Raw genomic sequence first — 24,866 nt, forward strand, 5'->3', positions numbered from 1 at the left:
CTTCTATTATCCCTGCTGTATCAATAAGGGCCTGAAAAGATGGAGTATTAATAAATGATTGCTCAGGTTGACCCAGGAAGTGACCCAGGAATGAAAACCAGATCTTCTAGGTCCCAGAACAGAGCCACAACCTCACAACTTGTACATCCAGTAATAAGATCTGGACCTGTACTCAGGCAATAAATACTGCATTCTTAAGAATTATGGACTGAAGTTATGATTGCATGAAAATGGAGTATGCTATTACAGAAAATGGTGTCAATTATAGAAAACCTGGTGTATGTTAGAAAATCTATCAGTCTAGGCATTTATAACTCCCACATCCTGTGATTTCTATGCATTATTATGAGAAGCATTAATTGAGGTAACAGATCTAAATGTGCCAAAACTAAGGAGCTTAAGATAACGTGTCTAAGTGGTGGCACACACTGAATCTGCCCTCCTCTTTTGGCTTCTGTTCGTTCTTGGAAGAGAGGACTATGCTGAAGTTGCTTGTTTTGGCAAAGTGTGCTCCTTTAACTTGATCTCCACCCTATTTCTAGGAATTCAGCCCCTTTCATGCCTGCCAGTCTGCTGAGCTGTGTGCTGTTTTTGGAAAGGCAGAATACAATTTTCTTATAAATTCTATGACATACTTGTATGAATTGCCAAAATGTTCTATGAAACCTAAGTGCCACATAAATGACAGCAAAATAGGGCCATTTACATGTAGCTTTGGCTATGGATTTTGTATGATTCATTTCTAGTCATATATTTGCACCATCAGCTTGCCAACATTTCTATGATAACCTATTATTTTAGGCATTTATAATTTGCTCAATGTATTCTCTACTGAGTATTAATAACAAAGCTCCCAGTCTAGGTATCTGTATCAAATTTGGGGAATACTACTTAACACCAGTGACTAGTACTCTACACAATTAAAACTAATGTGTTCATCTAACTGCCTTTAATGCTGGAAAAAAAATAAAGTGGTCAAACTATTAAACTTACAGAACTAGTTACTGTTGTGCATGTACAGCAAGGCATTTTCAAAGGGAACCCAATTATGCATTTTAATGGTAAGCAGTACCAGTAACCTGTATTTTCACAGACCTTATTAAAATAAACGGAATTCAATGCCTTCCAACTGGGAAGTTGGGCACCTTTTATCACCCGGAGCTGGTATTTCACCAGAACGTACTCGCTGAGGGGTTTTGCTTAGGATCCGGTGTGCTCCTCGCCCGCTCTTAAAACACCCCCTTATCTTCGCTGATTCGTATTCACCTCAACACCGTTCCACAGCCTGCAGTGCAGATAAAACTAACAGAAGGCACTCGCCCACTCCTCAGTAATTGCCTCGGCTCCTAGGCGGAACCCTTCCGAGCGACGCGACGGCCAGGGCGGCACACGGCGCTGCACGACTAGCAACGGGCCTTGTGTCGGCCGGCCGCGGCCTGCCACCCCGGGACCACGCTACTCCCCACGCCCGGCTACTCTGCGTCAATTTTAACGCCTATGCCAGCGCGCCCTCACCGCGCTGCCGAGGGCACGGCCACTCCCCTCGCACAGCCCACCTTCCCGCCCCCGCCCCTCTGACAGACTGCGCCCGGGACGAGACGGGACGGGCGCCTCCCGGCGCATGCGCGGCCGCGGCGAGCACCGAGGGCGGGTCTGGAAGCCGCCTCTCTCGCCGCTGAGTGGCGGCCGCGTCACGTGGTGTGGCGTGAGGGCCTGGGATAGTGCCGCGCGCGCCGGAGAACGTGAGTGCTGAGGTGGGGAGGGGGCCCGCACCGCTGCCGGAGCGGTTGGTGCCCTCGCCCGCCGCCGCGCGGGGACGGGGAGGCGCCAGCCAGCTCCGCGGCGCCCTGCCGCCTCCTCCTGGCGAGCGTGGCCCCTCTGCACCCTCAGCCCACCCCGGCTGGGCCCGTTGCGGGGCTGGCAGGGCTCGGGCTAGCCGCGGCGGCGGCTGGCGGGGCGGTGTGAGGGTCCTGGCGCGCGGCGTCCGCTCCTCCCTGGCGGAGGGCGGGAGCCGGCCGTGAGGCGAGGCGCGAGGGGCGCAGCCCGGGCCTGGGTGTCGTGTCTGGCGAACCGCCGCCCTCCTGCGCCGGCTGTCCGTTATATCGAAACAAAAGCACTGTAGAGGCGTCTGCGCTGGGGAAGGCTTTCTCTGAAACCGTTAGCTCTCTGGAGCTGGCTTCTAGTAAGCTGCCCTCCGCCGAGCTTAGTTTGTCAGGCGCCGCTGGAAGCTGATGTGAGTTTCAGAAATCGCAAAAATACTTAGTATTTCACACTTTAACAACTCTTAGAATCCCCCCCTTTCCCCCTCCGTAGGACTTTGCTCTTGCAAATGCTTTTGAGACGGTAGAGGGAACTGTGCCTGAAAGAGTAGCGTGTCACGTGAAAAACGGTGGGGATGTGACAGTGCTGGTTCCCAAGGTCCAAAACCCACATATGCCTGTCTTAACAGTAAACTGCAGCAAATTCATTTTAAATGCAGTGACACCTTAATATGCGTTGCATAGTAAGTCCGTTAATATTTTTTTTTATTCTGTTTCCCTTCAGCAGTATTTTTTACAAATTATGTAAATAATCAACTAATTTTTTTTTAAATGTGACCAGAAGTATATTCCTTTCTTTCCTTGTTAAAGTGATAAAATGGTAAAAAAGCAAAAAACCCCAAAACCTGCAAATAACTTGCACCTGTATCAAAGGAGAAGCAGTGACAAATGTACCTCAGCTGTATTTAGTAAACTTTCTTGTGTTTGTGTAAATACCAAGTTTTAAGTAATTCAAGTGTTTATAAAATGTATTTAATAATACCTGAGTTGGTTTAATTTCCTGAGGTAGTGCAATGATGTTCTTCCTGGAGCTGCATTTTGTTAATTCAAAGAGATTTGAGGTCTTGACAAGAGCTAACAGAACACTAATATTAGCAACTGTATATTTCTGAATTGTTTGTATACTTAACCAGTATTATTTAAAATGGATTTCATTAGAAAGTAAGCTTCCTGTCCTTCCTTTCTCCTACAAACTACAGACATTTTCCCTCGAAGCAACACAAACTAAGGATGCTAAACTTGTAAGAGCACTTGTGCTTCACGCTTCTGAAGTGGACTCAAGGAAGCATTGGTTGTTTCATTTTAATTACATTACAAAATTCTTGAGGTAAATGAAGGACGCTCTCCTGGTATCATTACCAAGTTTTAGGATTATACAAGTGTAAGTGTTGCAAGCAGGTTAAAAGAAAACCAAAAACCCAAACCCCGGACCCTAATTAAACATCTGTGAAGTTAAAACTCTGTGGCCTTGATCTGAAGACCACTGTTGTTCTGATGTATTTTTATTTTTTTCAACTGTGACATCCCCTCACCTTCACCAGTACAGTGATACAGCTATAAATACTTACATTACTTCTCTAACTTGAATTATGTGTAGAGGCATCCTAGCATTTTGAGAGGTAGTTACTAATTACTGTCTATTATGAGATGGGGATAGTAAGAGTATTTATCAAACCTTTCCCTGTCCCTTTCCTTCCACAAAACTGGGAAGGGGCTTAATATGTCCATTATCTCCCTTCAAAATATTTTGATAAAGTAATTCTGGCTAACTGACCACAGAGGTTCAGCAAGAGCTCGTGCTTCAAAGAAAGAAATTATCTGTTGACATATTCCTTTTTCTTTCTAGATTGGTGAAAAATGCTTTATCTGTTTCATTATATGTGGCATATAAGTTTAGAGGTAGAGAAAACAATCTCTGTGTTGCTTTTAGGTTTTCTAAGCAAAAAAAGCAGTGGTAACACATTGCTGTTTTAGCTCCTGTATAGATCCTGAACGGTGTCTGAAATGTATGGTGTGATTTCCAGAATGAGTCTTCCAGTCCATGCTTAGTCAACTTTGTTGGTGTTGAGGGAAATTCTGACCGAGCAAACGTACAGCTGATGCTAGCTGGAGTAGGTGGTGGTGGAGTAGCTCCTTAGAACCAAAGGACTGTTTGGACAATCAGACTGACCTCTGTGAGAAATAAAACTGTCAAGTTTATATCTCCCCGAGAGCGGCCTAAGGAAGCTCGTTGGTTCTACATGCTGTGTCCTTGCGTGACATAAGGAAGTGTTGCTTGCTGTGACTTCAGTGTCATTGTAGCCGACTGAATAATTTGACAACTTTGAATTAGAAGTGGGTGCCATGTAGGAAATGAAGGTGGACAGGTAAAATATAGTTATCTTAAGCACATTTTAGAGATAATGTTAGTAGTCTCAAATGATGACAGGGAATATAACTGGTCTTTAAATTATAAGCCTTAAAGAAAAACCCAGTGGATGCTCATTCTGATGTTTAGATTTGTATATTGATTCTAATTAAATTTAAATATATGATAAATATATAATGTAAATTGATTTATCTTTTGTGAATGAAAACATGAGTCCCAAATTGGCGGAACTTCCAGTGATATTGCAAGTTAATAATTATAATGAAACAATTTGAATAACTCTGTATTTTAATTGAAGGAGGGTCAGGTTGCAGCCTTTAAATATTTTTCATTTTAGATTAAATAGCAGTAGTCAAACTGATGAGGCAATTAAAAGCCTAAATGCTTGGTGTCTCAGATGCTCATACTTAAGATGTGAGGCAGAGTATGAGATTTGACCTAGTCCCTTCTGTTCTTTCCTCTGAAAGCTCTCATTTATTTTGGGATAAGGTGTCCAAAAGTATTCTTGGCATATATTGTTTAAGATGTTTATATTTTATTGTGAATAGTAATTGTCACACCCTTCAGAACACAATTTTCAGTTTTAAGTTAAAGTTGTTAGCTTAAAAGCTAATTTCATTAAGGGCTTCTTTTTAGTAGTGCTTAAGAGGATTAAAGAACTATAAAACATTTTCAGTTTTCATGCTGAAGCAAACATAAGAGGCAGAGGAACTTCCTTATTCTCACAGAAAAGTTTGAAGGACATTTAAAATAAAATGTGGTGTGTTAAAAAAAAGACAACTTTGTGACGTATTTATGCAGTCATTTTATGACTGCATAAACTTTGTATTGTTTCCTTTCAGCAAGGTAGTTACTGACTTAAATTATTTAAAAACATTTGTATTACAGATATATGACTTCTCATACCAAATTCTGAAATGTTGTGTTTTTTCAGTTTGAAGTTCAGTATTCCTTTGTGAGTGAACGCACATTATGCCCTTTAAAGGCACATTTGATTAATCCAGAAGTCATCCTTTATGAAGTAATTACTTTTATAATTATGTCAGAACCTTGTCTTTTGTTATGAACTATGTAATTGGCTATACATTTCAAAGCTTATTGTAACTGACAGCTGTGGTTGACCTTCTCCTTGCATATATATTAAATATAAACAGGATGATTAATTATGTTTCAAATTTTTGAGTTTTTTCTTGCATTGTGTTTTTTTGTTATGCCTTCTCCCCCCCCACCCCCCTCCAAAGTTTGTGGGCAATAGTAAAAGGGTTTACTGTTTGCTTCTGCTTCCTTTGTAGGACTTTTCTTTTGCCCTAAAAACAGTTTCTGTTTCATTCTTTGCTTGGGTAAGTGTTTGTACCCTGAGACTGTATCTTCATAGACAAGTAGTGTGGGCCTGTTGAAGCTTATCTGTAATGTGAAATGGTTTATGCTCAGGATCTGATATTCACCCTTTACATGTTTCAAGTGTTTTTTTACATTGGTCTAGCTCTAATGTGGACACGTGGGCTGAATGACCAATTTTTTTCTGGAGTACACTGGGTTCTTTCCTGGAACACATCTCCTGGTTTAGTTTCATCTGAAAAGAGACTAGTTCATGCACACGCTGGCCACTCCACAATGTGAACCATAGTGAAGTCAGTGGGGACAATAGAGAAATTAACTTCAAAATCATACTCCTGATCTGAACTGAAAGAGTAAGCCTGGGATTTTTTTCTGTCAGTGGAGAGTTATACAATGCTAAGGTACCTCCATTACAAATAATTTTTGCAAAGCAACCAGAAGAACAAACCAGTTCTAGAGAGGTCGGTGACAGATCTGAAGATCAGGATGTGCCATGCAGATAACGACGAAATCTGTAGATCATGGCTGCATTCACCCTCGGTGGGCATGAGATGTTATATGTCTCCATTTATTCATAAAAATCTAGGCTTACATCAGTGTGATTTTTTTTTTTTTTTTTTTAAGGAGAAGGGCAATGGGCTGGATTTTGCTTCACATATACATAAATCAAAATTTCAGGGTAGTTCTGTCTAGTTCTGTCTTGGGGGGAGCAAGGGTACAGGGAGATTCTTTTCATCTAATTTCAGTTTATGGCTCTAGGAAAAGACAGTATAACATTTCATTTTAACTGGTATTTACTAAAATACTGATTACATGATTTTTCAGTAATATGAAGTAATAATATTTTATGCTTGCCAAGTGAGCAAGGGGGGTTGTCACAGTAAAAATAAAAGTTTGAATGCTTTGCACTTGATTAGTACAAAACAAACAAACAAATTCCGAGAATGTTTGGTTCAGACATTTATCTTGAGTAGGTGACAAAAATGCAGACACGTGGCAGCCTAGATGCAAGACAAATGTCCATTTCAAGTCTGTTCTGGAAATTTGTACATTTTGAAGTGGGTGGCATGTTTTCAGAAAAGAAAAAGGACTAAGTGCTTCATTGTTTCAAGCCTCATTAGACTTCTAATAAACAGAGTAGAGGCTGAGGAAGAATGTTCAAATGGTTGAAAGCTTTATATGTTTTAAGTGAGTTGCATTCCAGAAGGCTCTCAAATAACTACTGTTTTCTTTCTTATATCTTTTTCCTTTATAATCAAATGCCTAATGTGTCTTGTCTGGCATTTTTGATTGCTCCCAATAATGGGAATGATTTATAATACATAGCACTACTGTAATGACTAATCTCAGTCATGTTACATGATTATTGTACAGATAAGTGCTGTATGAGGGTTTCTTTTCCTAGGTGCATGTATGGTAAAAGTAATTACATTGGGAATTAAAGAGTATCAAAAGGGGCAGAAACTTTAAGAAGTAAGACTGTAGTATTTGGCAATTTGAACAATGTGGTATAGCAAGATTTTGGGGTTTCCACATAACTTGGGTTTAAATGATGTTGACTTTTGAATTCTAACAGTTTTTATGTCAACTGTTTTGTGGTGGGAAAAAATTTAGCTGTGTCAGTGGTATGAGAAAAGTCAGAGGTTTGGGCAGATGCATGTAAGAATAGTTTGGGGATGTTGGTATACCTGGTATCAGAGCATGTAGTGTGGAAAAAGAGAATTACATTGATTAAACTTTTGATTATCTAAGTACTTTTTTTGTAATGTTGACATTAGAAAGTCAAAGGCTGAGAATGTTAATTATCATCTGCAACAATCAATTTGCACTCTAAGAGGTCTTAGCTCATTTGAACTTTGTAGGGACTACAGCTGTGGTCTCTGTATTTAAATTGTGAGGATTAGAAACTGGTTTTTAAAGGCACCAGTGTAGTTAGTTATATGTTCAAGAGACCTGGTATAAAGCGTGTTTCTGCTGTTTCTACTCTGTTTTGGGCAAGACTTAGATGTTATGTAGCATCTCTGAGATTAGACCATGGGAAAAAATGCAGTGAATTTCCTTTTAACGAAGCAAATACGTTTACTTGCATTTTGTTCTACTGCAGTTGCTTTGATGCTACCAGGCTTTTTGTTCTTCTCTTAAAGTGCTATAATAAGCATAAATGCAATTTAAAGAGAAATCCAGAGACTAGAAAAACTTTAAGAAGTGGCATTAATTAATTATGTGTGTGAACTAGCATGGAAGTATATGCTTCTCTCACTTAGATATAAGTGGAGGAGGTAGGCTGGCCCCTAGATGATCTTCTTTGATGTTCAGCCCCGTGCAGGTTTCATAGTTCCTTTAGCTGTTATAGGATAATACCATTCAGAGGTTATTTCCTTCTTTTCTGTGTGTTCACTTACTTTGTGCGGTGCAACCTGATCAAATTATTAATGATACCCTGAAGACCTACAGAAACATGTTTAGTAAAGTGTTTGCAGGCATACCAGTGGTCTGTAGAAATGTGCAATTTAGTAAATCCTAATAGGCATAATTAGGAATGTTCAACTTTGCATCTTAAGCTGTTGTCCTTTTCTCCTTATAAAGGTGTCATTTTTTTTTCTGCTGTCCTCCAGAAGAATTAGGTTGTTGCTTGTTTATCTAATAAAAATGTTTACAGAGGAAGCATTTGATGTGATTAATTGGAAAGGAATTTAAACTAAATAAAAAGTTAGTATATGAGCAACTTATTCTAACTATTTTTTAATATAATGGAAAAGGGGGTGAATGAGGTGTTGAGAATTTTGTATATATCTAGATATTTCAGGACGTTTCATTTGAAACCTGATGGTGAAGTTTTGAAGAGTAGGCATATTTTGCTGGCTCCACATAGTTGATACTTAGGTGTGAAATAATGTATTGCGTATCTTCAGTAGTTCAGCAAAGAACTGGCATCCTAGAGGTGAAGAGTGGCCACGCTATTGTTGTGTCACCTTAGAGAGTTTTGAAAACTAAAAATAGTACTGGCCAAGTTGAAGTAGCCCTCAGAAGCTACTTGAAATTCATTGTCTCTTCCTGTCTTCTGCAGATGGTTCCACTCTCTAGAAACCCCACATCACCTTTGTGCTGTATTCTCCAATGCAGCTTCCTCCCTCCTCTCTTTATGGGCTTGCACAGGTTAGCTTGATGCCCTTTCTCAGTTTCTGTCATAGTAACCCTATTTCTAGCTAAACCTAGAACTTTTATAGCCTTTTTGTATCCTCCATTTTATCTGGCATAAATAGGGCAGAGATGAATATTTTGCTATAACTGTCTGGAAATTTTACGTGCTGCTGTTGTATATGCTTTCCTCCTACAATTGCCGTCCCCCTGCCGCATGCTTTTAAACAAACTTTGAATTCTAGTCACTAGGAAAGCAATAACAGTTTGCAAAGCTTACATTTAGGAGTACTTAGCTGTGTCTCTGTTAGTTTTTGAAATTGTACCTTTTGATTTTTATTCTTAGCTTGTATTGAATATTTGTAAAATTGGAAAAATGGTCATGAAAAAAATTATGTATGTAGCAAATGGGAAGCCTGAAAACTGAGACTCTAGAGAAGAATTTTTAACTGGTTTCCTTCCTGAAATTTGAATAATTGTGAGTGAATCAGGGTATTGATGAGAACATGTCTAGAACACCCAGGAATTTTATAGATGAAGTAAAGCCTGTCCAGGGACATGAAAGAGAGGTTGCACACTCATTTTTCTCACAATGCTTGTCTGGATTATCTGTATAAATCCCTTTTATTTGTGTCTTATACCAATTTAAAAATTGTGATTTTTTTTTTCCTCACTCGAATTTTTGTTCTGATTTAAAAAGAGGTCTCAGCTGATTAGCTTGAAGAATTAGCTGTGTTTAAAAAAAAAAAGCAGTGATGAGCTTGAAAACAACACTGTACATGTATAATAATGCAGTTATGTTTTTTCTTTCAGAATTTCCAAAACTTGTATGGTTTTGAATTCGAACAAAAGACTAGAAATTGGAATAATTTTCACATTTCTTTGAATAAGAAGTAATGATGCAACGAAGGCACAGAAGAGCCAATGCTGGACTGCTTCTTCTGCTTTATGAAATTTTTCACGTTGGACTCCAGAACATTCCTCCTGTTACCCTTGGGGTACTTGCACTGAATATTTTTCTCTTTCTGAATCCTGTGAGGCCACTGCTTGAAGTGTGTATCAGTGTAGATGAAGGCTTCTACAGAAAGAGCTGGCAGCGTTTACTGCTTTCTCCTGTCCACCATGCAGATGACTGGCATTTGTATTACAACATGATTTCCATGCTTTGGAAGGGGATAATACTGGAAAAAAAGCTTAAGAGCATATGGTTTGCATACGTAATTGCAGTATTTTCAGTGCTGATTGGAGTTGTTTATATGGTGCTGGAATTAATGCTTGCGAAAATTCTGGATGATCCTTCGTATGAAATGAATTGTGCTGTAGGTTTTTCAGGTAGGACACGTAGCTGGTCCAATTTACGTAAAATTAATATTTATAGGTACTATATAGCAATATTTGAATGCAGAAAATGGATAGGTGTACATCCATATGCATGTATGTGGTTGTTATGTCAAGTTATGTCAATAAAGTTATCCTATTTTTTAATTTAAAGCATGTACTTTGGGTACATGCTGTACTAATGCTGTCAGTGGGACCTAGCATTAGAACTGCCTAGCTTTTCAACCTCTGAGAATGGTGCTTCAACACCTCTGAGGGTTCCCAGTGGTATTCAGATTGGTACTAGTTGGAACATCCTGGTAGTTGCTCATTTGGAGGTTCAGGTATTCTCTGGTCACAGACCCTTTGGTAACGAGACATGCCCAGTTCTAATATTGGCCTTTATGGTGGCTGTAGGGGCCTTGAGTGCAGCCTCTTCCCTTGAGGGGTTTGGCTGCCTGCGCTCAAGGACAGCTCTGATATGGGGCAGCTACGACCCACCTCAGGTGGGGAAAGAGTTGTGTGAGATGGCTGAGAGAAGCCCCACTGGGGGCCTTTCCGCCATTGCTCAGCAGCTGCTTTTAAGCTCAAGCCCTCTGCATTGTCTCTGTCTGAGTGTTGTGGTTTAGCCCCAGCTGGCAGCTAAGCACCATGCAGCCGCTCGCTCACTCCCCCCTGGTGGGATGGGGGAGAGAATCGGAAGAGCAAATGTAAGAAAACTCATGGGTTGAGATAAGAACAGTTTAATAATTGGAACAAAATAATAGTAACAATAATAATGAATTATAACGAGAGAGAGAGATAAACAAAACCCAAGGGAGGGAAAAAAGGGGGAAAAAAGGATAATAATAATAATAATAAAAAAGATACAACTGCTCACCACCCGCCGACTGATGCCCAGCCAGTCCCCAAGCAGCGATCGCTACCCCCTGGCCAACTCCCTCAGTTTATATACTGGGCATGACATCATATGGTATGGAATAGCCCTTTGGTCAGTTTGGATCAACTATCCTCGCTGTGCCCCCTCCCATTTCTTGGGCACCTGGCAGAGCATGGGGAGCTGAAGAAAAAAAAAGTCCTCGACCAATGTAAACACCGCTTAGTGACAGCCAAAACATCAGCGTGTTATCAATATTATTCTCATACTAAAGTCCAAAGCACAGCACTAGACCAGCTACTAGGAAGAAAATTAACTCTATCCCAGCCGAAACCAGGACACTGAGCTACATTGCATCTGCGCCTGGCCATGTGGTTCTCTGACCTGGGCCCTGAGTTCACTTCCTGACTTCCTTTGGCCCTGCTTTGTCACGAAGATGTGCCTGGTGATCTGGGCTCCTGGCCAACTCCCCTTACTGTCACCAGCCTGCCCTGTGCACTTTGCTCAAGGACTATGGGACTGGGCCCCTACTGGGGAGGTTGCCGCCTGCCTGCCTCCCTGTTCCCTTTGGATAGCCTTCCTTTGCGGAGCATCTCACTCTTGCTGTTCCCTAACAGTGACTGCAGAACCCTACTGAATACTTATTATTAGCGGTAAAATGGCTGAAATATGTGCACTCAGTCCAGTCTCAGCTGGACTTTCTAGGGTTAGCTCTTATATGGTATTCCAACTATTGCTGGGTGATTCGTGGGGGAAGTGTGCTCTGTAATATTATTCTCTGTGAACAACTGGGAGGTGCTGCCATCAGGCTTCTTTTTGAACCTCTTTTCTTGTGTCATCTTAGACTGTAGGATGAGAATTTGAGACCTTGAAGTTGTGAAGAAGTATCCGTTTTGGATATTCGCTTATATAATGCACCATCCATGTGAGGTTTTTCCTGTATGTTCCTATCGGTCCATACCATACTTTAGCTTAGTATCAACCCAGTTCGTACTAGGAATGAGAAGGGTGAATATTTCAAGAATTTATGATGGAACTTCTTTGTACTATATAACTGGGAATATAATACTACCATATAATTGGGTAGTGTTGAGATTTCACTGTAAAGTTTTTTTTTTTCACCACATTAGTCTCCAGCTTCTCACTTAGCCAGATAGCAACTTATATGTCCCTTTCCTCAAACCAACAGAAGGGAAGTTAGATTTAGTGATATAATCATCCAGGTGATGCAGGTTTATGGCTTCCCATGCTTTATGGCGAAAGGGACCAAGTTACTGAAAAGCAGTGGTGCTGGCAGGCAGGGCAAGCATTGGTGATGGGTCAGATGGGGTCCCCATTTCATTCCTTGCAAGAGGCTCACGTCAGCCATAGTACAGCATTGGCTGGAGCATATATTTTGGATTTTTTTAGTGACCTAAAGAGACTGAGACTAAGCCTCTAATCTACTAAGCCATTTGTGCAGAGGACAAAAAGTCAAGCTTTTTGTCAATTTAGGGATTACCTAATTGGATTTTAATTTACATGTTCTGCAAGATAGATAGTTCAGATCTAGCATCGAGTATTGCAGCCTGTTCTGATATGACTTACTCAAAAGGTGCTGCAGAAGGTATTCCAAGCTTGGAAATGTGGGACTGCAGCCTATGTGCACGTGCATTTGACCATTATTCGGGCAGCAGATTAAAGTAACTCTGACAGAGTTAGTATCCATAGTTGATCTTTCCAAACCTTCAGCATTCTCACCATGACCTTCAGCACATGTAATTCCTCTTCAGTTGGGGCAAGTGGCATGTGTATGGAACAGCTGTTGAAGAAAATATGAGTATTTTCCTGATAATAACGGTTTCTTTAAGAGCCAATCTGTATGCGTATTTATGACCCATTCACTGTACCAGGTTTTAAGAGTTTTAGGGTGCCTGGATTTTTTTTACATTATTTTATTTTAAATGGATGAAACAGAGGTGCTCCTTTGTTCCCCTGGGTGGAACCTGACAATACACCAGGTCAGGCAGTTCCAATGGATACTTAAAACTTTAAAAAAAAAAGAAAGAAATTGAAGCTGTACAGACAGGGTTCTGGTGAGCCAAGGGTGGATTGGATGGAGATGACTCCTAAACTATGCTGCTGCTGCTGCTATTGAATATTTCTCACCTTTAGTAAATTTATAGTTTCTGAACAAGTCTAGTTTTATCAGCAGCAAATAGTGTAAGCATGTGTGTATGTGTGCATACACACATTCCTGTTTATATTTGATCCTAGAATAACAATATTTATGTCACTGGATAGATTAAGGAATTTTGCTATCTCTTGTTTTCTATGGTACTAGAAGGGGAGGGAAACCTTTTTCATGTTTTTATTTAGTATATTTGTATTGATGTTCAACTCTGCTATCTTTTCCGTCTCAAATCTTTTCCTTGTTGATTTTTCAGATTTTTTTTTTTTTTTCCCCAAACAACTGTGTGTGCTTTCTCTTGAGAGGAACTTTTTCAAAAACATTTTGGAAGTTCCAATGAATTATGTGAATTTGTTCTGTCATATTTGCTATTGCTTGCATGATAAAACAGCTGCAGTCAAATAGAATTGAATTATTATTGTGATTAAAGGTGATTTATCTACTTTTTTTCAGAAACAAGTGATTCTGGAGTATATATAAGGTGATTTTTTCCATTAATTCAGAATTTGAGCCTACTGTTGAGCTTGACATGCATCTGTTTGTCTTGTTTTCAGTTATGGCTTTTCTCAACTCAAAGAACTTTTTGAGTTCATTAATTTTGTCAATTATTTCAACTAGAACTCCCACTTTAAAATTATGTTTGTATTGTTTTGAATACCTGAATAGCTACAGTGAGTAGGTGTATTAAAAAGCAACTTAGAATTGGCTGTTATACAAGTATGTAATTTTTTAACCATTTTTTTTTAAGTTACTGAAAAGTATCACTAAAAAACCAGCTTAGAACTGTTGTTCTGGCATGCGACAGTATGCTTCATGGTCCTGTGAAACTGCATGGTACTTCAATTTCAGTAGTTAAGTTGTTTGTATTTATTATTTCCGTACAAGTACTTCTCTCTCTATGTGATTTCTTCTTGTTTGCAGGAGTCTTGTTTGCTTTGAAAGTTCTTAACAACCACTACAATCCAGGAAGAGTCAGCAGTGTCTTTGGATTGCAGATATCCAGTAAATATGCTTGTTGGGTGGAACTCGTGGCTATTCATTTAATCTCCCCAGGGTAAGTGCATTTAATATTTCAAAGTTAGGAGAAGAGATTTGGGCTATCTGAAGTAGTTTGAAAGGTATTATGAAGTATGTGTAGTGTTATCTGGTATCCAAATGGAGTGTTGGGGCTACAGTTAAGTGTTGAGGCTACAGTATGCTTTTTTCCTTAACGCCCTCTATTTTGAGCACATTTCAAAATAAAAAACCTGAAATCCAGTGCCTAGAAGGTATTACTAAGTCTTTGAGGGAAGATAACAAAAGCTGATGGACAAGGAAAAGGGACATGCGTTTTCAGCAAAGTAACCAAACTAATATACTGTAGTGCCAAGGGCTTCATTAGCAAAACAGCATTCCACTGTTTGCTTGCTATTTCTGTCCTAGTCCCTTCTGTCCATTTGTTGTAGTCACTCCTGTAATTTGTGATAAAACTATCATCCAGTATTCTGTAAATTTCATGCAGTTTCACTGTTCTGCAGTCTTGCTGATCGTCTCCCTCAATTTTCCTATGTGCTCAGTACTGCCAGCACAGTTCATCTGCCCCTACCTCTGTGAGAATAGTGCCTTTCTCTTCTTTGGCAGTTGATTTCTGGAGTTCTAGTTGCAAATTGGTAATTTTCTTGTATAATACTTTATAACTGTCAATCTCATTGGAGAATATATGCGAAGTACAGACACCAGACTTACAAACTCCCAAATCACAGTTTATATACAATTTCCCACTTTTCAGAAAGATTTAAAACAAAAAAAAAGAGGGGAGCAATACTGACATATTCCTCATCAGATACTATGATACAGCTGATGGAATGTTTCCTAGATCAGAATGAGAATTCAGATATTATTTATGTTAAACACTGGTTTTATTGCTTTATGATATATTGTGTGATTGACTGCAGCAAGGAATCCCAGGTTAAAAGACAAAACTGCAGAGTGCTCTGTTCACATGCAGTTTGAAGTGTGAGCTGAGAGGTCACTTGCATGGCATTACCACAAGTATAAAACCAAAGTTTTCAGTGCATTAAAAACATTTTTCTGAAAAATATTAACTGTCGTGTTAGCTGAACATAGTTTTTATTTGGTGATCTGTTTAATACTACTGTTTATTTTATTATTAAAGAATAATGAAAGAACATGATGTCTGAAGTAAAACCATGAACATATCATACTGTATCTGGTAGAGGAAAAACATGAGTTTAGTGGTTGGGTGCTGCTGTTTTTCAGTTGCATTACTGCAGAAATGTCTTTGGGGTAGAAAGTGTATAGAAGGTCCAGAAATAATGTCAAAAACCTTTTCATAATTTTATGGAAGCTTAGATTGCTGCCTGGTCTAAAGAACCTCTACATTGTTACATGCAATCTTGATAGGACAATTTCACAGCACTTAAATGATAATGGGGACCATAGAAAACAGGTGGTAATCTCCAGAAATTCATGTCCCAGAACACAACATGTTTAATTAGTAACTGCCAGATGCCTTGAAATGAACCATAACAATTGTAGCTCTCAGACCACTGCTCTTACATGCTCATCTGCGTGCTCAGGGCATGTTGTAATATTTGAATTGTCTGATTAAATGGTGTCCCTTTGTAGATCAAGTTGCATAATTTAGTTTTGAATAGATAAGAGGTCAGTAATTGGGGCAAAATGCTGTCCAGTCAGAAAGACATGCAATAAATTTGGATCTGCCTTAGTGGAATGATATATCAGGATCACCTGAGAATCCATAACCCCTGAAGGAGTCAAAAGTAATACTGAGGCTATTGCAAACTTTGATTTGTGTGCTAGGAGAGGCTTTAGGGTTTTACTGCCATCTGTGAATTCTTTTCTTTCTCATTAACATTTTTATTATGGGGAAATTTTAAAAGACATGCAATATCCTTCTAACCTTCGCCTTCTATAAAGTAAGGCTATTGAGATGTAGCCTTTTTATAGCAATCCTTGGGATTATTTCTTTGATGGAAGAACAGGCATGTGAAAAGTTACCTTATGTTTAATCTCTATGCCTCTTCCATAATTGGGCATGTGGTATCTTAAGCCTTGTATCCCTTTTGCATGGAGGTGCTTTACCTATACTCACCATAAAAGGAAAAGCTTATCCTGCAGGTTGTTTCTGAACTAACACAAATATTTATCAGATTGACAAAGAACACACTTTGGGGTTGGAAGTGGGACATTACAGTTTTTTTCAAACTTCTTTTTCAGAAAGTTAAGAGTAACAAAGGATGAAAATAATGGGAGAGTGGAAAGCTAGGAATGGAGAAGAGTAGAGGATGTAATTTTTTCAGCATTCAGAAATGTTGAGGTTTGATATTGTGACTGTCCAGAATTGCTCTCTTCGCAGTTTGTCAGAAATAGTTTGGAGAATCTCAGATGTCTAACATTTCTGTAGCTCACTGCATCTCTGAAAACTGACTTAGGCATTTCTCTAGGCCTCCTTTTGGCCTGTGTTTTGGTAGGATTTATAGTTACTGACTTTCAGGCATCTGAAAGTTTTCCAGATCTGTGGATGATGCAATCCATAAAGTGTATAATTCTTCTTACTTGACTTTTTTTCTATTTTCTAAATTAGTTCTAGCCTTAGGTTTGTTTCCAAGTTTCTTTTAATGACTTTTTCTAAATAAACTATATTGATAAGTGTTGATCTGAGCCAGTTCTGTTGACTTTTTTCTTCTTTTGGCAACTCAAGATGCTTATTAGAGTTCTTCATCTTAAAAAAAGAGAAGACTTTGCACACTGAGAACTATCCCACACAAGAACAAGAGCACAGCAACAGAACTACAATTGGCAATAGAGATGCACATAATTGTCATAAGCGTTCATAGCTGACATGTTACACAGTTGTAAGGTATAATGAATCAACAATGACAATTAGTTGTTGCTTCATTTCACTTGGGTTCAAGGATCCATGGGAAATCAAAATCTCAAAGCAGATCATGGTCAAAACAGGTAAACATAATAGGAATACTGAGCTTTATATATATATAAAAAAAACCAAACCAAAAACAAACCCCACAAAAATTAATTTATATATATTTGAAAATATAAGAACATTTTGACAAATCTGGTTTTAAATTTTTATTATTTTGCCTTGTACCCTTCTCAGTCTCAACCCTGGCTACAGCATCTGGTTTGAATACAAGTATTTTGCACAGCTCTAATACACTTAACCTCATGAGATCTTTTGTGTGTATCTATTTTCCTATGTCATCTGCTTTTTTAATTTCTCACTTGTTTAATGCTTAGGCATATCACTGAGTCATCACTGGTTATCAGTCAGGTTTACTCTTGAACTGTTCATTATGCTGTTTATTGATGAGAACTGTCCCTCAGGAATAAAAGGGCTAAGAACAACCGATCAACCAAAAGTTGACTTTTACTTATGAAATAATTTAATTTGGTTTAATTTGCATTCAGGTACATTGTTTAGCACTGGTAAATTGACTACATGGCCTACTTTCTAAGCAAGATTAAATTTTGTCGCAAAGTGTTTAAATTGTCATGTGCAGGTGACTGTGCTTGTGTTAATTTGGAAGTAAACTATATATAAATACATGGATTTGATTCCCATGGTCTCAAAAAATTGTTTTTCAAAAATGAAGTTGGTCTAGATTCTTGTAGTACATCACTTTGATATTATTCCTTTGTTTGGTTGTTCAGTGAATGCATGCTTCCTAGCCTAGCCTTGGAATAGGAGATGCATGGAAATAAGATCTTTTCACGAAAGACTGCAGCAATAGCTTAAGCTAAAGACAAACTTTTGTTGCTAAATAAGTGGCTTTGTCCTGTGGTAGAATTGCATGTGTAAATAATAATGCCTGCCAGACTTTGGGGTTTGCTGTTAGGGAAGAAGTTGTGGAAATTAAGTGATAGGTGCAGACTTTCTTGCTCTGTTTTCATTTGTCAGGTGACTGACACCATGGAATTGAAACAATTCAGGACAAATTCACCAACAGTGAGGAACTGATTTGAATTCATTGAAAGGATACTGGAACAATATTAATGTAAAAATTAATACTGAGAGGCTTGTAAACATTGGGTCAGAATCTCTCATAACATGAAAAGCAAATGCAGTCCAAATGGTTTTCCCTCTAGTGATACCAGTTTTCATGGCAATTACACAGCCAAATGAAAAAGTATAATTAATTCCGTTTAGAAGATTTTTCTGAAGTAATGTGCACATCAGCTTGATGGCAAATGTCTTCAGGAAACAGTATTTAGACATATTGCATAATTATCATTAGTATGAAGTGAATGGTTGGGATAAAGTAAGATCTCTGGGGATATCTACATTTTCAGACAAAAAGTTAAATGAGACATCATTTGAATTTCTTTGTACCAGGGAGAACATTAGTTAATATTGATAAAGCTCATTGACATTTAGAGAAAAAACATGCAATTTAACAAGTCAAGAACCCTGTTTTTATTCCCATTCAAAGTTCAGCTTGTATTATAGGAACTGAAAATTGTACTGTGAAAAAAAAGTTATCTGTCAATTTTTCTTTATTAACCAGCAGGGAAAAAGGCAGTAGTTTATCATGTTGCAATCAGGAGAATGTTTCTTCATTTGTCTAACTGAAAAATAATAGTAAATTTTTACCTAGTAAAATATACATTCCAGTCAAGACATTGCTATTCTTATGAATAGTGTAAAAAGCTTATTTTGGAATCAGTTGATAATGGAGGTTGCTTTATCGCTGATATTGTAAGAGTTTTAAATTATATCCAGTATTATTTACTGTATATAAAAAGCAGAAAATAGGAGTAACCTCAGGTTTCTGGATTAGACAAAGAATGGTGGAATTTATAATACAGATGAAAAGAGCCTTGGTAATATGTGCTTGTACAAGACTTCTTTGCACAACTTATTTTGTGCTTTTTGTAAACTGTTTATAATTTCTTTTCAGCCAAAATCCATGACATTCAGTTCTAAATTTTGCATATAATCCTGTCTTGTGAAAACAGTTGTAGTTTTGCCGTTAACTTTAATGTCTGCAGATAAAACTTAGCCTCATAGGCAAGAAATCCATTATGCAAATTTTGAAAAAAGGCAATCTATTGAAAATTAAAATTCACTGTAAAATGTAATAAAATGTCAATAAGAGTGACATTGAAGTGTTATTTAGGATTAGTTGTTCAAATATATTTAAGTTCATTGGAAATAGGAGTATCCACTTTGGACTAAGGCATGTGGATAGAAGAACATTAATTGCATGTGTAAAGCAGTTATTTTATGTAATTTACTTTAATAATTCCAGTCTACTTTTTTATAAAATAAGAAAGATTATAGGGGATCTGAGTGAATCTGATCTCAGAACAAATGCTCTGACAACTTCAGAAGCACAAACATCTATACGTTTATATACAAACATATATGTGTGTGTATATATAATTTATACTTACCAATATTTAGTCTAATGCACTTTTAAAGATCATCACTATAATAAACTCTGATTGCTCTTTGCAGGGTCTTAGCAGCCCTCTCATTTTCCCTTGCGAAGCAGAGGCAAACATGGGAGAGAATTGGCCCTGAACCCAGCAGGATCTGGGAGGCCTCTGCCTCATCCAGATTGAGAACCCCCAGTTTCTCCAGGCAGTCTGTTCTTAAATGTTTTTAAAACTCTTGCTGTGACTTAATGTCCGTTACTCCTTATCCTATGGATAGAGAATGTGGCAAGTGTATTCATTCCTATTTGTGACAGTCTTTCCCACATATTAAGATTATTGTATCTGTGAGAGAATTCTTCAGTAGACTTAAGTGATTGTGATCCCTTCAGTCTTTTCTCAGAAGTTGTTTTGTGGGCTTTCTGGTTTTTTGTTGCTTTTCTTTTTGTGCAGTATGCAAAAAGTAGGCTTAGTTCTCCAGCTGAGACCACTGCTGAGTAGAGTGGAAGGCTACTTCATTTTACTTTCAGATAGTGCTCGTGTTTACATATTCCCAGTAAAATACCTGTCTTTTCTATAGCGGTGTGACATGTTGATCTGTGTTTTTTTGTAGAATTCACTCTGTGCCCCAGCTTCTATCCAGAAGCTCTCCTACTAGCCAGTCACTTCTAGCATGTTTGTGTAGTTGATAATTTCTGTGGTATGTTCAGAACTCCATATTTGTCTTTATTGAATTGCACCCTATTTTTTCCAAACCATTACTTCATTTTGTCAAGGTCACTTTAAATTGTAATGCCATCTCCAGTGATCCATACAGCTTCCCTTAGCTTGTAATTTGTGAATAATATTTGGAATAGACTCTTGCAGAAATCCACTTGATTCATATCCTAAGTTTGATAATGAATGACTGATAAGTATTAAGTCAGGTTTACCAACCACTTAGGGATCTGTTTAGTGTAGTTATGGAGTTTAAGGTTTATAAGCCTTCTTTATGACAAACGCTGTGAGATAGTGCTGCATTCTTACAGCATGTGTGATGTGCTAATTCTCCCTTTCTATGAGGCTTGTTGCCCTGTCAAAGGAGGGATTTTGGTTGATTTGACATGATTTGTTCTTGACGAATCTCTTTTCTGCTTCTGGTGTTCTTACCTTGGTTGCATCCACAAATTATGTGTCCTAGTAATTGTTGAACAAATAGTTTTATCTAGGAACAGAAGGTAGTGATTAGTTTGTAGTCCTCTGACTAGAGTCTGCCTCCTTCTCTATTTCTCTTCTTCCCCTCCCCCCCCACCCCGCTTAATAATGGTTTTAGAAGTACCCTTACAGTCCTCTGGAACCTTACCGATCCTCAAAACAGCTGGAAAAGACACAAGTTGACTACTTCAGAATTTGCTGCATAGACTTTTTTATTATTATTATTACTATTTGTTTTGACAATGTTAAAAGTTTGTAATAAAACTGCTTTTTTTTGTATACTATTTTGTATACAAAATTGCATACTATCTGTATGTTTTAGTTGTTACATTTGGAAAATATAAAGATGTTTTTCATACTATAAATGATACCAACCGTTAGCAAAAAAAGTTATTAAATTACTTGAGTAAATTACAGTATAACACATTCTAAAATGAAGTGGTGTTTGCTTAACTTGGCTGTAACATTAAGCATTTTGCTAATGTAAGGGAAGCTGCCTTTTTGTACTCTACAGTATTGCTTTCCCTTAGTAATTACAAGTAACAAGATGCTACTGTTGATCACACTCAAATTAATTTTATGACAGCATATGGTGAAAATTTGATGTGATTTATCAAATGTACTCATTTTCAGTATGTCAGTGATAGTATATATGTGTGACAGTGTGTCTGATACTATTTTTCATTTAGAAAACCCTGTGTAAACATTTTCATTATAAGTTTCTACTCCTTGAATATAATTTATAATTAAACAGTCAATAGTGTTTAGGCATCTAGTACACTAACCTGTTCAATAGACATGAAGTGGAAATTATCCCCCTAAAGACTTTTTAAAGTTGAAGGTTTTTTATTATTCATATTGTGTAAATATACAGCTTCACTGTATTGCAAGCAAAGACCTTGATTTTGGGTTTTGTGGAACAGTATTGTGCTCAGATAAATCAAGATGAGCATAAAATTTGTTTGAAATACTGCCAGGAACATAGGTGAATCAATCTCATGTTGTGATTTCTAGAGTAAGGCATCTCGAAGTATTGAATGTTTTCTGTGTACAGACATTTTCCAAGTCAGGCATGTATTTTTCACAAATTTGGAAAATCTGTTTGGAAACAGAAAAATCTGTTTGGAAAATTAGTTCCTTATAGATACTTTATTTTGCTAACCACCTGTTACCTATAAATTTTCACATCAGCATTTATGTGTTGCCCTTAAAAAAATTGTTGGTTACTTATGGGAGAGAACTGCAGCTCTACATAGCAGAATACAAGTTTGTGGTTAAGTATGTGGCAAAAGAGTGAATTTCGATTTGATCTTTATCTCCCTCTAGTGACACATGCATTTTCTTGTATACTTTTACCAGTGATGCCTGGAAGTTGTATTGTCATGAGTGCATATGCTATCATCTGTGTAACTCCTTTGGATTTCTGACTGGAATGTAAAAAATATAATGTTTAAATCTATTTTTATTTTAAACAGAGGTTTCATTTCTGCTTTAAAAAGGCAAAAAAGCTCATATTACTTGAATCTTTGGACAACCAGTATAAATCCAGTGGACTGAGTTATTTAAAATTGCATGTACTAGGAAATCTTAATATTTAGTGTATTGTCTTCTCTAACCTCATAATAGAGGTGAACAACTTACAAATAATGTTTAAACCTGATTAAACTCAAAAGATTTTACTCTTAATTAATGTCTGAACCTGATTAAACACACAAGAGTTTAACTCTTAATTTGAATGCTGAAAATTAGTTTATGAATTTAGAGTACCCCATAGCCATGGCAATACTTGGAGCAAATCTCCTTATTTACTGTAAACATATGTTTCCATGTTGATGATTTCTTAAAAGACTCTAGAGCCTTTTCATTCTATATGCATATTGGCAATGATCTTTTTTTGAAGAAATCATTGGTATGTATACAAAAGAATTTAGATCTCAGCATTTTACTTGTTCTTTTAATTTTGAAGGTATTGTGTTACAAAGATTGCAACAGATCTGCATTCATGCTTATCTCAGACTTATTTTAAGATTGTATTGATGGTGCAGTAGAAAGTACTGTATTTATGCTTTCACTTGGAACTAAATGGTTTCGGTAGATCCTACCTAGACATTTCAGTGCAATTCTGTGGATTTACTTTTTTATAGATTAAAACTAGTTTCCTACTTCAGTAAGTCTTTACTTTAAATGCTTTCAGGGAAATGGTATTCTGTCCTTTAAACATGCAATTAAAATGATCTCTCCAATTAGTTTCCAGCTTCTTCAGGATATTTGTTAGATGCTTTTCTGTAACTGTATATACCTAGCAATTTTATGGTAGTTATGAAGAAAGAAAACTTGGCACTATGTCCTTGCAGGCAAGTAATTTCTCTATGGTTGTTCTCACTCAGGGTCTTTCTCAGTTACAACAAATTCTGCACTCCCTCTTCTGGATCCCTACTAAAAAAGCCTTCCTTTCCATCACTCACAAGGTTTTCCTTTTTTGTAGGACTTCTTTTTGTGGGCATCTGGCCGGGATTCTTGTTGGATTGATGTACACTATGGGACCTCTGCAAAAGATCATGAAAGCCTGTGCAGGTATATAGTTTTGTTCAATTTGTAAAATCTGCATAAGAGACACTTCTATTTTTAAAATTCAGTAAGTCTTGCATATAGAAATTCAGGCCATTCCAGTAAGTTTTTAGGCAATTAAAGGTATGCTGATTATTTAAGTGAATGCAGAAGAAAAAAATCAACTTTTTTTTCTTAAATATGGATGATAAGAACCAGTAACTGTGTCTTTCAGGTATTTTTAATTAGAGGAATACCTTTTACCCTTCTTTTTAAATGTTTATTTAGAGTAAAATGTTTCACATAAGATGTAAATGAAAATGTCACTTTAAATTAAGTGTGGTGAAGCCATAAAAATATGCCAGAACACAGTATGTTTCCATGTTGATTTCTACTACTTGAGTACATTCTAGTGGAAGTCCCTACAGTTTGAAAAAGGATGTGAGATGCTTGAGAAATTGTTACCAGAATTCTCAAGCTTTCCAACAATGTATTACTACAGCTTTTCATATTGTAGTAATACTTATTTTTAAAAATAAGATTGTATCTTTAGACATCTTTAGTCTAACAATTGTTTTAAATACAGCCCTGCAAACTCTTATATGAACAGTCCCATAAATTTCAGTGTTTTAATTGGAAGTCTAAGCCCTGTCACAACAGCTGTGTTGGGGTTGGTTGTCAGAATATTTGGTTTTTATGTCTGATTACTTAATATGTTGAGTACTTTATTCATGACTGTGCCATCAAGTTGACCATGGATATGGTGTTTGTATAGTGGGAAATTATTTGTTCAGGTGTGTATGCTTTTCACAAGAAGTTTTATTGCTGTTTGGTGGTAGTCTGTAAGTCATATATGTTTAGCAGTTTTAAGTGGGAAAATAGAGACTGAAGCATCAGATTTCCTCCTCCGCTGGAGTAAACAGACATAAAGTGTCACATTAGCTCAATGTTAATATTGCATGTTTCTGTCACATGGGGGGCTATCTGATGACTATTAGGACAGTCAAGCATCGGATCAACACTGCCTAGGGAGGTTCTGCAGTCTCCATCCTTGGATGTTTTCAAGTCTTGACAAGATGAAGGCCTGACTGAGTAATCTGGTCGGATCTCATAGCTAACCCTGCTCTGAGTGGGAGTTGAGCTAGTAACCTTCTGAGGTCCCTTCCAAACTGAATTATTCCAGGATTCTGTGATAAAACCCATGGTACTGTTAGTGAAACATGCTGTGGAGATCCTGCTGTTGTGAAGGTTGCTGTGTGACTAAGACCTGGAGGAAGGAGTGTTCCAGTACACAGGTCATCTTTCCCCTGTGTAGCAGAGCAGAAACAGTGGAGTGTTATTCCAGTCCTCGGTTTTCTGTGCTTTAACCCGGTTTTACCAATGTACAATCTCAGTACAGAAATTATTCATTATATGTTTTGGAGAACATTTGTTAGGTTGGTTTGCATTTTTCTAGGCTACATGGGTATGTTGCTTAAACACAGCACACTACTATAAAATCTGGAACAACATACAAGCTTACCAATACTAAATTCTCTTCACTGATGCTAAAAAAATTCATAGGTACCCGTTGTTTCATATTTGTGTCTTATGAAACAGACTCTGAAAGAAAGAGTGCTTTAAATTTGATTTTGTATTTTACAAAGAAAGACAATGTCATAATTTTATTCTAATACT

At 37.6% G+C, this 24,866-nt stretch overlaps 1 protein-coding gene across 10 annotated transcripts in view; it reads left to right on the forward strand.

Annotated features, from left to right (window-relative positions):
* The first annotated feature begins 1,638 nt into the window (after window positions 1-1,638).
* Window positions 1,639-24,866, forward strand: part of RHBDD1 (rhomboid domain containing 1) — a 53,474-nt gene continuing 30,246 nt past the window's right edge. For 3 of the 10 annotated variants that reach the window (XM_072867722.1, XM_072867713.1, XM_072867723.1), the window contains exons 1-4: window positions 1,639-1,742; window positions 9,478-9,996; window positions 13,950-14,082; window positions 23,128-23,216. In XM_072867722.1, coding sequence (XP_072723823.1) covers window positions 9,561-9,996; window positions 13,950-14,082; window positions 23,128-23,216 — 658 coding nt within the window. In that variant the 5' untranslated portion in view covers window positions 1,639-1,742; window positions 9,478-9,560. Of the gene's footprint in view, window positions 2,234-3,019; window positions 3,202-5,480; window positions 5,529-8,593; window positions 8,683-9,477; window positions 9,997-13,949; window positions 14,083-23,127; window positions 23,217-24,866 lie in introns of all 10 variants that reach the window. The other 7 variants (XM_072867718.1, XM_072867716.1, XM_072867715.1 and 4 more) reach the window with 7 other exon arrangements.

Source organism: Ciconia boyciana, chromosome 7 (genome assembly GCF_034638445.1).
Source record: "Ciconia boyciana chromosome 7, ASM3463844v1, whole genome shotgun sequence".
NCBI lineage: Eukaryota > Metazoa > Chordata > Aves > Ciconiiformes > Ciconiidae > Ciconia > Ciconia boyciana.